Source organism: Planococcus citri, chromosome 2, assembly GCF_950023065.1.
Source record: "Planococcus citri chromosome 2, ihPlaCitr1.1, whole genome shotgun sequence".
Taxonomy (NCBI): Eukaryota; Metazoa; Arthropoda; class Insecta; order Hemiptera; family Pseudococcidae; genus Planococcus; species Planococcus citri.
This window is the reverse complement of record NC_088678.1, coordinates 73,438,697-73,453,351: the sequence shown is the minus strand read 5'-3', so window position 1 is coordinate 73,453,351 and position 14,655 is coordinate 73,438,697. Positions and strand designations below refer to the sequence as shown.

The window sequence follows — 14,655 nt, the reverse complement described above, 5'->3', positions numbered from 1 at the left end:
GAGGACATTCTTTGCTTTTTTTTAGGAATTTTTAAAATTTTCAACCCTCCCCAAACCTCATAAATATGGAAATAAACTGGAGTTTTCTGGTTTTCCTTTAGGTATAAGCACACAGAAAACCAATGTAATTTCGACACCAAACTACTCCTACGAATGCGTAATGAAACTTTGTTAGGTACGTCATATCATACGTACCTATAGCAGGTTATCATTTATGTAGAATACGAGGGTTGTCTGGAAAATTAGTCACATTTCGCTCTTACGCGGCGAGAAGTATACCTACAGGGATCGTAAATACACGACTGGAAAGGTCGAACTTTCAGCTTTAAAATGATATGTTTATGATCGTGATAAGGTCTGAAAAGATCTCGGGTCACGAGAGTAAAAAGTAGGAATTTTCATGCAGTGCTCGCTCTAGCTCTCACGTAGAGAGAAATGTTCTAACATGGATCGTAAATGCACGAATGGAAACGTTGCAGTTTCAGCTTTAAAATGATATGTGTATGATCGTGATATGATGACTAGAAGTTGGTGAAATTTTGATTTGGAATGGGTGATGAAAAAATCTCGAATCGCGAAAATAAACAGTAGAGAAACATTCATGCAGGGCACGCTCTAGCGGTGAGACTAGTTCACTTATTGAGTAGCTTGTGTGCTCAACTTGTAACCTGAAGTCTCAGGAACACATTGGTGTGCTCAACTTTTCTGTACGACCTGCAGAAAAAATTTTAAATGGCTCTGAAGCTACTAAGAGAACATTGTCATGAAAAAATTCAAAAATTTTCACCGGCATGACTCTTCGTTTTGTCAATTTTAATTCATTTAACTTTTTTCCTACAAGTTATACAGAAAAGTCAAGTATATCAATGTATTCCTGAGACTTCAGGCTACAAGTTGAGCACACAAGCTACTCAATAAGTGAACTAGTCTTGCCACTAGAGCGAGCACTACATGAAAGTTCCTCTCGTCACCCAAGAACTTTTTAGACCTCATTTCAAACCAGAATTTCACCAACTTCTAGTTATCAAATCACAATCATGAACATATCATTTTAAAGCTGAAAGTTCAATCTTTCCAGTCGTGTATTTATGATCCCTGTAAGTGCATTTCTCGCCGCGTAAGAGCGAAATGTGACTAATATTCCGGACAACCCTCGATCGTAGGTACGTTTTACGAGTTCAGCTTTATTACTCAATCATTTTTCTTGTTTTTTTTTTCAGCAGTTGAAATTTTTCGTCAATCGTAATTCCCACCTTGGAATTTAATTGCTTGGGATTTTTGTAACTTGGGGGAAATCTGTTTGCGGTGTATTCAAAGTAATTGATACCTACTCTAGTAGATTCGAAAATATTAAAGTTGAGCTTTTTTTGAAGACAAGATTTTCGAAAGCTTGTCCAATTTTAAAATCTAAATTTAAAACATTGAAAAAAATCCAGAAAACATGCATTTTAAGATACTTTGAACTGTGCATTTTTCTTGATGAGATTCACAAAAGCAAAACCATAAGAAGCACGGAGCCCCAAAATTTAGGTAAAAATGTAAAAAAAAAACCAACAAAAACAAAACTGTTAAATTGAGTAAAACATAGTTTTATAATTTTTAGAACGTTGAACAGATACGAATATCCAATCATTTTTGATTTTATAATTCATTTGCATTGCAATGAACACCAAACGTGGTCGTCTACATACTTAATGCTACCTGTTGGAATTTTTCCAACAAAAAAAAAAGGAAGGAATAAGGCCGCGAATTTTTTGATCACTCTGTATGCGAGCTAAAAATTTCACGTAAAATGCACCAAGATCCTGTCATCAGAAACTGAAAACATTTTAATTCATTTCGTGATGTTCAAGAAAGACCTCACGAAACACATACATCTACTGTATGCAATGTTAACAAAAATTATCCCACATAAATGTAAGTACATAATTATATTGAAGTGAAATGTCACATTTGTAGCTTAAATTTAAAAACAAAATTCTTGGAAAAAGGTTGAATAAAAAGCTATCTAGGTATATTACGTAGTAAGCACCTTTTGGTATATAAATTTATATCTTACATTAAATTCGAGAGAGTATAAGTAAGTATACAAACAAAATTCGAATAGATATAAGTAGCTAGGTATGATTGAATCGATAACATATAAATACATATTTGTCGCAAAGATTGCAGAAATTTTGGACAAAACTAAATGAGCAGAGAATCATTGTGAGGCATGAAATTTACCACATTTTTTACAACGTCGCTCACGCAGGGAAACAGGAAGGGGTTAGATAGAGAAAAATGAGTCGGTCTTGGTACTTAAAATTCAACTTTCCAAAAACATTTTCATCTTTTTGAATTACGGATAAGATTTCAGATCTTCACGACCCTCCTTTCTTTCTGATGAGAAATTCACAATACCGCTCTCAATTCAGAATATAGGTACCTACCTACCAGAAGACGTAAAAATCGTAAATACATTAATATGTACCTAGATATAAATCATGCATAGTCCATTACTCCGTATTCAAAAATTCAGCCAGCATATCTGCCATCAACTCAGGACGAGATGTAGTCAAAACTTTATAAATTTCTGAATTTTTGAAATTCTTGCAATTGGCACTGTTCCCCTTGATGTATCGGATGGCGAGTATCTTCAATTCTTTGGCATGATGCATATCTGCCAATATTAGAATCTTCAGTGCGTTGTCTGGAGCTAATTTCTTGTACAAGACTTCTTCGCACATCGTCCTCAAATCTTTCAGATCATATTTATCCGCAACTGGGAGTAATTCAAAGGCTAATACTGCCAAATTTTTCGTCTTTCCAGTATAAATGTAGTGTAACATTTCTTCAAAAACATCTTGGTCTATATCTGTAATAGTAATGTGATTTTTTTGGCTTTCTTGCATACTGCTTTTGAACATGGCGCTGAAAACCGAACTGCGAGCAGCCAAGACCGTTTTATGAACCGGATAATTTTTATCTTTAACTGAAATAGTCATATCGCTGAACTCTCCATTGATACGAATCCGTTCGAAGTCACGTGAAAGGCTGCACTGGATAGTTTTAAACGGATTCGGGCCCGATACAGTGTAATTACGAGAACTATTATTGTTTGTTTTCAAGTATTTCAGGTTGCAAACAACGTGAAATTTATCATTATTTACCAGCTCTTTTTGGCATTTATACGCTGAATACAAAACCAGTTCAAAATATCGGGGGGATCCGTTGAAAATAATCTTAAAGGAACCTCCTTTCTCAGTTGTATAACAACAGGCGCCTTTCATATTTCTCACCGAAGCTTTTAAATTTCCAGATACGGGGCTGTACTTTTTGAAATCATTGTCATCAGCAGGAAGCAAGATAAAGGAAACATAATCTTCATTTTCAAACTGTCTCCTAAAATGAATATACAATTATACATTACAAATCTCGTGAATGTCATATAGGTAATAAAAATCAACTTAAATTAACTAACTCAAACATGAATAATTTAAAGAATCGATTACGTATAATAGGTACATAAAAGTATAGGCTAAGTACCGACATCGGCGCAATGAATTTCACTCAAAATTCACATCCTACATTTTTGTTCAATTCATTATCAAAATTACTAAAAAAATCTTTATTTCTTGGCGAAAGTTCGAATAATATTTCTTTCATGTACCTACTTATTTGTCAATAAACTTAATTTTTTCATCAAAATTGCTAGAAGTCGTTTTTTTCTGAAACGGCTAAAAACGTTTTTCTTTTATTAGTCAAAGTTTCTACAGAAAGCCTTGCTTTTTCATCGAAAAAATTTTTCATTTGCTAAAATGTCAAATAAAATAGGTATTATGTAAACAAAAATTGAATAAAAATACCAAAAAATCTCATTTTTTGTTCTGGTATTGACGACCAAAACAAATAACATTTTGTCAAAGTTGATATGAAATCTAAGTTTTACCATTTTTTCCCCCCATAAAAAGCCTCAAAACTGTTTTTTTCTTAAATTTAAAAATTGCTTTGGAATTGAGTTTTTGGGAGAAAATTCATTCAGGAAAATGGTCGTTCGAGGAAATGGTAATTTGGGAAATCGGATTCGAGAATCCAGTCGTAACGTAACTTGCAAGGAAAAAATTTATTCGGTGCGATGACAGTTGGGGATAATTTATTTAAGGCATTGTCTCAAAATCCAAAAATTTAAGAGAGGAGGATAAAAATCGTTGAAAATTACGATTTTCGAAATGGATTCTTCAGAGGAGTTTCGCCGTATGGCGTATGACCTTTTTTCTTTGATCCAAAACATTTCTTTTGAAATAAATTTTCAATTTTCCGAAAATCATAATTTTTATGGGTTTGAAAGTTTGCTGTTTAGAGAATTAATTTCGCAAAACGTTCATTCATTTACTTATTTATACTAATTACTGCTTTCAAACTCCATAATGAAAAAATAAAAAATAACAGCCCGAACTTTTTCAACAAATGAATGGTAATTAAAAATTGGGAACTGAACTCAAAAAGTAGGTAGCTTATTAGTTCTAGGTAAGTGAGTATCTAATCTACAGCTTAAAATAATATTCGTACCATGAGATTTTATGCTCCAAACACCACTTGAAATCGTCATCAAGAGCTGTAAAAGAGGGGGATCGAAACTTTTCTCGTGTTGCGCAAAGAACCGAATAATTGTCGATTATCCATGTATAGGTACAATTTTTCACACTGAGTTTCGAAACACAACCGATTCCTTCATCTTTTGGCGCTTCAGAAAAAGTGGGGTCCAAGGGAAACATGCTTTCACGAACTGAACTTCCACACAAGCTTGAAGAACTGTAAAATTACAAAAATGTAAATTCAAGATGAACTCAGAATCAGATCAGGCTGATGATTATTGATTAGCTGGGGGCAACTTGAAACACACGAGTTTTGAAAAAGCAACGTTTTAAAGATAGGTATAACTTTTATTAGTATCTAACGTGGGTGTGGGTACGTAGGTACTTATACGTACTTACTCTTGATAAAAATTGCGCTACGAAAATCGAAACTCTTCCTTGACAATTGACTCAACTATGAAAATGAAATTATAACTTCTTCTGAATAGCGTCGACTTAATAAAAATTACCCGAATAAAATTGAGCTTGCTAAATAAGTAAACAAACATCCAATTCAACTTCAATACCACATTACTTCAACAAATCTAACTAAAGATGCGAGATGAACACGACGCAATCAATTAATAGCTACGTAATGAATTATAATGCACAGACCTAGTCTTACTATTAGACAAAGCGAATTCTACTGATAACGTCGCCGGTACGCCGACCACAATGTTGCCAGCTCCTTTTGCAATAATTATTATGACTCATTGATAAAATAGTCCGAACAGAGTATGAAATTTTATTGCTTTCTATGTACGTATAGGTACAGGTACCTATTCTTTCAGCAGTACACGGGGTATGCAGGGACAAAGACAGGAATCGAAGACACCTTCACATTCACTAGCCAATGAAAGCATTAGATTGCCATTTTGAGTTTAAAACAACGACAAAAAGATTGAGTTTTTTTTTAAAAACCCGTAGGTATAAAACACTCAGTAATTCAGCGATAGGTAATGATAGTGATACTCGTAGTTTGAGATCAGAGTGTGCTCACAATTGACAAATTTTACGATCGAGAGGATCGATCAAATGACCATATGCACATTGCACATGCACATATCATTCATAATAGGTACATTTATACTACACATCCAGGTCAACGGATTAACCTTCCCACTTCACCTTCAGAATGATGAAAAATCAAATAGAAATAAAATGAAAAGCCCACAACACACAACATTACTATTATTATTTTAAATTAGATGATATGTAATTAGGTATAGGTACAAATAAAAAGAACATAATCAAAATTCAGAACATCATGCATACAATTTAGGTAGACCTATCTCCTCAGAATATCGACGATTCTATGCACTCTTTTCAATTTCTCTGCTAAATTCAAAATTAAAAAAAAAAAAAAACAAGTTTTTATAACGGAAATAATTTCTTAAATGTACAAGTACCTACGTTTAGAGGCCTTTTAAAAATTAAACCTCTCACACGAGTAGGTAAGGTACGTTCTTTACTCGAAGAAAAGAGCCAGCATATCTTTCATCAACTGGGGACGAGACGCAGTCAAAACATTCCAAACGTCTGAATTTTTGAAATCCTTGAAACTGAAACTTCTTCGTTTGATAAATTGAAGGGTTTGTGCCTTTAATTCTTCAGCACGATGCATGTCTGCCAGCATTAAAATCTCGGCAGCATTTTCCAATGACAATTTATTGAACATAACCTGTTCACACATATTCTTCAATTCATCAAGATCGTATTTATCGGTTACAGGAATTAACTCGAAAGCCAACTCGTCCAAATTTCTCGTCGTTCCTGTATAAATGTAGTATAGCATTTCTTCGAAGATATCTTGCTGTATATCTTTAATTTCTACCTCATTTTTTTGGTTTTCTAGCATAGTATAGTTACTAAACATTGCGGAGAAAACCGGACTCCGGGCAGCTAGAATGGCTTTATGAAGATCGTAGGTTTTGCCATTGACTGAGATGGTCACATCACTGAAACGCCCATCGTTGAGAATCTGTTCGAGGTGACGTGGAAGGCTAGGTTCGGCAATTTTAAACGGCTTCGTGATTGATGAAGACGTGGGAATCGAAAAAATGTCGTCTTTTTTTACATACTTCAGGTGGCAAACAATTGATAATACATCGTCAACTGCCAAGTTCTTCACAGTTCCGAGTTCGAATTCCTTCATCGTTTTATATTGTTTATCAACGTCGAGCTTAAGTTGGAATTTTCTGCTATCAATTTTGCTACCGTTGGCACTCGTTACGATGAATTCCCCATTTCCTTTTACGGGGCTGTGCTTTGAAAGATCGACGTCTGAATCAGCATGTAAGAGGAAACAAACATAGTCTATCTGGGTAACGCATCGTCGTTGGGAACCGATGTAGTTGAATGATTCTGAAGATGGGGTGCTGAAATAGATAACACAAATTTTGTGATTATTACGTCAATTGCTAAGCGCACATATATAATAAATTAGCATTGGTAACGAAATTTATATTCGAATAATTGGTCAACGATCAAAATTTCAAGTGCTTGGGTGCATTTTTCGTTTTTTGGTGAATTTTTAAAAATCAAATTCAGGTCAAAAATAAGGGAAAAAATCAAAATTTTACCAAATTGACCTACAAAGCTGAACTTTGGAATATACCGCATTTTCGACCTGTCAAATCGATTGGGAACTGTTTCGAACCGTTTTGAGTAATTCTGCTGGAGTCTCCAGCAGATTTTTGAAACTTGAAACTCCAACAAAATATCATCAAATGGAGTTTGAAAGCCAAAATTAATTCTGCAAACTCATTTCAATACGCTGCGAAGTCGATTACAAGCGGATTTCAAGTCGTTTTGAAGGTTCCAGCAACTTTTTAAAAATTACTGGAGTCTCCAGCAAATTTTTGAAACTTGAAATTTTCTCAACATTTTATCAAAAATGGAGTTAGAAAGCCGAAATTTACTCCGCAAACTAATTTCAATACGATATGAAGTCGACTGCAGATGATTTCAAGTGGGACATTTCAAGTTTCAGAAATGTACTGGAAGCTCCAGTAATTTTCAACCACTTGAAATCTACCTGCAGTCGACTTCATAGCGTATTGAAATTAGTTTACTGGCTAAATTTCGGCTTTCCCACTGCATTTTGATGAAATTTGGTCATTGGTGGAAATTTCAAGTTTCAAAAAAGTTCTGGAGGCTCCAGAACTTCTCAAAACGATTTGAAAGCGTTTCCAATCGATTTGGAAGGTCAAAAATAGGACGTATACCAAAGTTCAGCTTTCCAGGTCAATTTGGTAAAATTTTGATTTTTTGCTCATTTTTGGCCTGATTTTCAAAAATAACCAAAAAATCGAAAAATGGACTTACGCACTTGAAATGTTTGCTGGTGATGAATTTTTGCATGCTCTTTTCGTCTAGCTTTGGCAGGCTCAAAAAATTTCGTGCGATTTCAATGTTGGAAAGCAAAATTTACGATTTATAGGCTGACTTATTGACCAACTTGGCTCCCATTTTGTCAGTAAAGCCCACTTTTTTCTGGCAAGTTTGCTTTAAAATGTCCCTTTAGGATACCTCTTTTTGGAAAAAAGTTGTCTCAGAGGACCAGCCGGGGGAGAGATGCCAGTATTCCTATTGTCACATGCCGGATCAACTCATGCATTTACCTACTAATTGCGATTGCTAATACCTACCAGAGTTATTTCAACATTCAGGAAGAAGATGAGACAGGTCTTAGTCCTGGGTAAGTAGGTCTAGGTATGCTTAATTGTAAATTTGTAAGTAGTACATATTAAATAAAAATTCGTAAGTACTCGTACATACCTGCGAGATTCGAATGATACTTCTAAACGCCATCTGAAGTCATCGTTTTCAGAAGTAAAAACCGACGATTTGAAATTTTGTTTTACTTCGCAAAGAATTGAAAATAGATCTATCTTCCAACTGAAAGTACACTGTTTCAAATCCAGCTTGGTATAACATTCTACATTCGACATGGTTACTGGTTAGGTTGAAGAACTGCAACATTATTATTCCAAAATAAATGAACAAATAAGCAATCGACCATACATTAAATAATGAGCTGCTGCTGCACATACTGCGCGTCGCATATTCCGAATAATAATTAATTATGCTGTTTAATATGATACCTAATATACGCGAATCAGCTAGGTTTGTATCAATACTCAATTACCTATTGAGCGACATCAAAACCGCTCATTCACCAATACCTACATGGTCTTGGTCTTTCTCAATTTAGTCAAAAAATGTTGTAATAGTACACAATGGAGCCAAATTCACGTTCATTTCATTTCACCTCAAGTGGTGAACTTAATTGATCAAAATTCGAACACGGTTGACTTGCTACATTAAAGATTTTGGCGACTTGAATTGGTTTAGAATTTAGAAATCGAAGTAGGTAGGTAACTAATATGTAGGTACTGTAAACTGTACTCACTGTGAAAACAAAAAACAATCGATCATCCAGGGCCCAGGGTACGAATCCAAGGACACAATCAAGTCAAATTCTTCCTCGACCACAAACAAATTCTATCGTAAACGTAAAATGATACAGTAGCCTATCAAACGGTTATCTACTTTTTTAATATTGTTTTAGAACAAACATAAGTTATGTATCTTGTTCGATCAGAATTCAGAAACCAGGAACAAACGAATGCAAACTGCAACTTATAGAAATTAAAACGAATTGGCAAGATACTTTTACATTAAGCACGAATCACGAATGATGCGATGCGAGAACGAGAACACAAACTGAAATTCACGACAAGCGATAACGATAAACGATAACACAACAGCTGGAGCTGGTTAATAAAATAATAATTAAATTTCGCAGAAGTCAACGGGCCAGCGCAGAGGAGACGAGGCTTTCAGAGGCTTCCGGCGAGCAGTGCTGACTGCTGAACAGCATTGGAAGAACAGAGAGATTTTGTCTTTGTTCTACTTTCAAGTTTGTTCCTTCGTTCTGAGCTGTTTTCTTTTCGCATGCTCCGAGCAAGGAGTAAAAACGCACGGAGTAAACTGGAATTGTCTTATTTACTCCTAAAGTGCGTGTTCGAAAAGAACGCTTGCGAGTGTGTAAAGTAACATTTTTGATAGCAATTAGTTCAGGCGAGATGAAAATTGCTTTTAAAAATTAGAATTGAAAATTTATAATGCATTCAGTTGACTTTTTTCTGATTATTGCGAGTTGAAAATATAAAATAAATTATAAAATCCAAGGAAAGACTAATTTTAATACAAAAAATTATTATTCAAACATTTGAAAACGATAATATTGTACACAAAACAGCACATTTGAACTTTATTTAGTGAAATAAAAATAACTTGTCATCACAAATGTCCTTTTCAAAATCATTTTCTATTCAAATGTCCATTTTTCCAAATTTATTTGTACATTTTTTACATAAAACCACTATAATTTCAAAATACCCGCCATTTTAATTTGAATCCAAACAAAACAAAACGTTCCGTTGCTACTTTACTCCTTTTACTACTACTTTTCAGAACGAGCAAAAATAACCGGTTCTTTTTACTCGGAGCAACGAAAAGAACGCCAGCACAGAGTAAAAAGGAAGTGATTATTTTGCGAAAAGAACGCTCTATTTTACTCGAAGTTACTCGGAGCTACTCGGAGCATGCGAAAAGAAAACAGCTATTTCTCTTATGTGCAGTACTTTCTGACTGAGCTAACGCAGTTCTTTATAGTTTGATCTACTGCATTCTCCTATAGTCCAGTCATTTTAAATTTTTTATTCGGACTAAATCCTACAAAAGGTTTTTTTGCGGGATACTGTAGTGGAAGGGGTCCTATTTAACATACTAAAAGTCCCACCCCGTACCCCGCGTGCGTCGCGTGCTAGAGCGTGAAAAGTGTCCCGCCGCGGCGTTTTTTGCGATTTTCTCGCGAGGGTTTGATTTTACGTCGAAAATGGCTTTATTTTTGTGTTCTACGTCAAATTTCCGATCTATTGATATATCAACTGCCCTTCTACCCCCAAGGGGGGTGGGGCCAGAACCATTCAAATGAGAGGGGTTTTCTAAAAAAAACAAAAAAGCTATCGGCGCATATGGGGGATGAAATGGTCCCGGAGAGTGTTCGAGTTGATACCAGCATGGAAGGTGGGTACCATCGAGAAACTTCCGCGTGAAAAATTTCAGATCCACGCCCCCTCCCCTTTTTGGGGAGCCCCCCTTTTCTAAAATTTCAATAACACTTTTCTCAGCCCTATTTCAACCGATTTTGAAAATTTTTCAGTATGTTATGTATATCCTTAGTAAGTATCCCCACAAAAATTTTCAACCACCTCCCCTCATATTTACCCCTCAAAATGGCGTTTTTTTATATTTTTTATGCCTATTAACAATCAATATTGCGAGGTAAAATTTTGGAAACACGTTTTTTGGATGTATTTTCGGCCCCCAAACATCATATACTGTTTTAGAAATTTTTGCTTTGGTGCGCCGTGGTGGAAAATTGGATGAATGTGTTTTAGGGGGGGTAGGGGGTGAAATGGGAATTTTGAAAAAAATAACTATTAACGAGTAGGGTGTCGTTTTCATATGATTCGATACCGCTGAGAACGAATATGACTTCAGATTTTCTGCTACACTCACCTAGCCCCCTCCAGAGCCCTTCAGCCCCCCTCAATTTTCACTATTTTGGAAATAAAGTTATTTTGATGAAATTGGTGTTGTTTTCATATGATTCGATACCACCGAGCACGAATATGACTTCGAATTTTCTGCTACACTCTCCTAGCCCACTCCAGAGCCCCTCAGCCCCCTCAATTTTCATTATTTTGGAAATAAAGTCGTTTTCATATTTTGATTATCTCGCGAAATATCGCGTTTTTCGACAAAGTTGTTATACAAAAAATGTTCTCATATAATTTCCTATAAGAATGGTTCTTATCATGTTTTTGAAAAAAACGCAATTTAATCTCCCAAAAATCGTTATTTTTATATGGCAGTTTCTATCGCGGTGCACATTCATTTTCTTATTCCATGGTACATAGCTGCACTCAACATGATGCATATTTGCGTTTTTATTTCGTCATCTCCATGTCTGGATGACGTTTTTCAAGGTCACACTCAATGGAGGGGATAAACATCACGTTCTAACTTGTATAACGGAGTGCAGGTGGTGTTCAGAAAACTAAAACTCGTCGCCGATGCCTAAAATTTTAAATATTGAGATTAATGTAACTTGGAATTTTTTTGATTTCATTATTATACACACTTATTCTACAGGTTTCATTTAATTGTAACATCCTTCTAGTGAGTGTGACCTTGAAAAACTTCACTCTGATGTAACTATTTTAAAGATAGTGAAAATTGAGGTCGGGCTGAGGGCTGTGGAGAGAGCTAGGTGAGTGCAGCAAAAAATGTGAAGCCATATTCGTGCTCAGATACATCGAATCATATGAAAACGACACCAAAATAACTTTATTTCCAAAATAGTGAAAATTGAGGGGGGCTGAAGGGCTCTGGAGGGGGCTAGGTGAGTGTAGCAGAAAATCTGAAGTCATATTCGTTCTCAGCGGTATCGAATCATATGAAAACGACACCCTACTCGTTAATAGTTATTTTTTTCAAAATTCCCATTTCACCCCCTACCCCCCTAAAACACATTCATCCAATTTTCCACCACGGCGCACCAAAGCAAAAATTTCTAAAACAGTATATGATGTTTGGGGGCCGAAAATACATCCAAAAAACGTGTTTCCAAAATTTTACCTCGCAATATTGATTGTTAATAGGCATAAAAAATATAAAAAAACGCCATTTTGAGGGGTAAATATGAGGGGAGGTGGTTGAAAATTTTTGTGGGGATACTTACTAAGGATATACATAACATACTGAAAAATTTTCAAAATCGGTTGAAATAGGGCTGAGAAAAGTGTTATTGAAATTTTAGAAAAGGGGGGCTCCCCAAAAAGGGGAGGGGGCGTGGATCTGAAATTTTTCACGCGGAAGTTTCTCGATGGTACCCACCTTCCATGCTGGTATCAACTCGAACACTCTCCGGGACCATTTCATCCCCCATATGCGCCGATAGCTTTTTTGTTTTTTTTAGAAAACCCCTCTCATTTGAATGGTTCTGGCCCCACCCCCCTTGGGGGTAGAAGGGCAGTTGATATATCAATAGATCGGAAATTTGACGTAGAACACAAAAATAAAGCCATTTTCGACGTAAAATCAAACCCTCGCGAGAAAATCGCAAAAAACGCCGCGGCGGGACACTTTTCACGCTCTAGCACGCGACGCACGCGGGGTACGGGGTGGGACTTTTAGTATGTTAAATAGGACCCCTTCCACTACAGTATCCCGCAAAAAAACCTTTTGTAGGAATTAGTCCGAATAAATCCTCTCATTTCATCTAAAATGACTGTACTAAGTGATTCTCCTCTTGCAACAATCTCACGTCAGGGGCGGATTGGCCTGTGATGTTACCCAGAAAAGAGTGATCATCATGCCATGGGCCCCGAGCCCCGAGACACGAACAGGCCCCCGGGGATCCAATGTTTAACAGAAAAAATAACACAATTTTCACTTTTTCTTAACATATAAATGTTGGCAAATTTTTTCCCCTCTTTCGTTCGGCCCTGGATTGCTTGTCTTTTATTTAAAAATTGAAAATTTCAATCAACTATCACTATCAGGTATTCAAATTCTAAAATTGAAATTGTGGACTCAAAAAAAATACGACTCATCACAATATAAAACATTTGTTTTTTATTTGGCTGGTCATGTTTTCTTCGATGCTCATTGCTGCTCTTTCGCTTTGTCTGGTTGAAAACTTTCTAGGGAACGTGTCAAAGTTTTCAGTGAACTTGAAGAATCATCAATCATCAATTTCAGCAGTGGATTACTCGACAGTTAATGGTTTTGAATTTTTAAAGGCTTTTTGGTGATATGTATCATAAAAATCAGTGTTGCCAATTTTTTTCGTACAAAAAATTAGCTCGAAATGTTTCAAAACGTAGTTTTCATATCGTTCCGACTCTCAAAAATTCTGAAAAAAATATATCATGGACAACTTTTCATGCTGAACAACATATTAAAAAATTGAGATGGCATTATCTGATGAAGTCGATTTAAAAAAATTGAAAGTTTGCAAAAAATTCGATTTTTTTATTTGAAACATGAAAAAAAGTTTTGATTATAGTGAAGCTGACTCATTTGAACCCTATTTTTACGTAACCGTTGAAAAAGTTGACAAAACATTTTCAATCGATGAAATAAACTCATCACAAAAAGTCAAAATTCGAAAAAATTCAAAAAGTGAACGAATTTTATTTTTTTGCTATGAGTGTTATTTTTATCAACTTTTTCATGAAATCAGTGCCGGTTTTAAGGGGGGGGGAGGATTTGGGTGATAATCCCCCCCCCAAGAGGCCAGTTTTTTGGAAAAAATTTTGATGCTATAAAGTGGGAATTTTCCAAGCATTTTTGCACTCTTGTTTCACTGAGATGGATGCCGATTACAAACTGATGTTCATTTTTTTCATCTTTTTTGAGAAGAAGAAGCCTTTTTTTTCTTCTCAAGCCCACATTATAGGGATATTGGTACACAATTTACTTTGAATAATACTTTGCAGGCAAATTTCAGTCACTGAGGTCCCTCCTTTTTAAAAATTAAATAAATAAATGACATATTTATTCAGTGGCGTGGCCAGGAAGTGAAGGGGGTCATTGTCCTTCCTTGCGAACGAAAATTTGAAATAAAACATGCAAAAGTGAACGATTTTTCTGTTGTTTGGACCCATTTTTTCTAAAAATTTTCGCTCTCGCTTCGCTCGAGCAGTAATTTTGCCTTCTTTTTCATAATATAATCACCACACATCACGATAGGTTTCCAGAAAATGACTCCTAATTTTGATTTTTCATGCCTAAAAATCTGGTTTTGCCTCCTCCTTGAGAAAATTCTGACTATGCCACTGTATTTATTTGATTTCTGCTCTCCGAGAAGCTTAATTTTACCCCCCTCTCCCCACTCAAAAAATGAGACGGCAAAATTGTTTGGTTCTGACCCAATTATCCCCCTCCAAGGAAAAATCCT

At 35.6% G+C, this 14,655-nt stretch overlaps 2 protein-coding genes across 3 annotated transcripts; both read right to left on the bottom strand.

Moving 5' to 3' along the window:
* Positions 1-1,916: 1,916 nt before the first annotated feature.
* Positions 1,917-5,270, bottom strand: LOC135837685 (speckle-type POZ protein B-like). Of its 2 annotated transcripts, none has more exons than XM_065353045.1 (3): positions 4,973-5,270; positions 4,552-4,794; positions 1,917-3,384 (listed from the first exon to the last, which is right to left on the bottom strand). In XM_065353045.1, the coding sequence occupies exons 2-3, from the start codon at positions 4,755-4,757 to the stop codon at positions 2,499-2,501; spliced, it is 1,092 nt and encodes a 363-aa protein (XP_065209117.1). In that variant the 5' UTR covers positions 4,758-4,794; positions 4,973-5,270; the 3' UTR covers positions 1,917-2,498. The 2 variants fall into 2 exon arrangements, with proteins under 2 accessions (XP_065209117.1, XP_065209116.1); XM_065353044.1 differs by having other exon boundaries at positions 4,977-5,268.
* A 520-nt stretch (positions 5,271-5,790) lies between these two features.
* LOC135837684 (speckle-type POZ protein B-like) lies at positions 5,791-9,820 on the bottom strand. Its single transcript, XM_065353043.1, has 3 exons — positions 9,031-9,820; positions 8,397-8,591; positions 5,791-6,994 (listed from the first exon to the last, which is right to left on the bottom strand). The coding sequence occupies exons 2-3, from the start codon at positions 8,567-8,569 to the stop codon at positions 6,085-6,087; spliced, it is 1,083 nt and encodes a 360-aa protein (XP_065209115.1). The 5' UTR covers positions 8,570-8,591; positions 9,031-9,820; the 3' UTR covers positions 5,791-6,084.
* Positions 9,821-14,655: the final 4,835 nt, after the last annotated feature.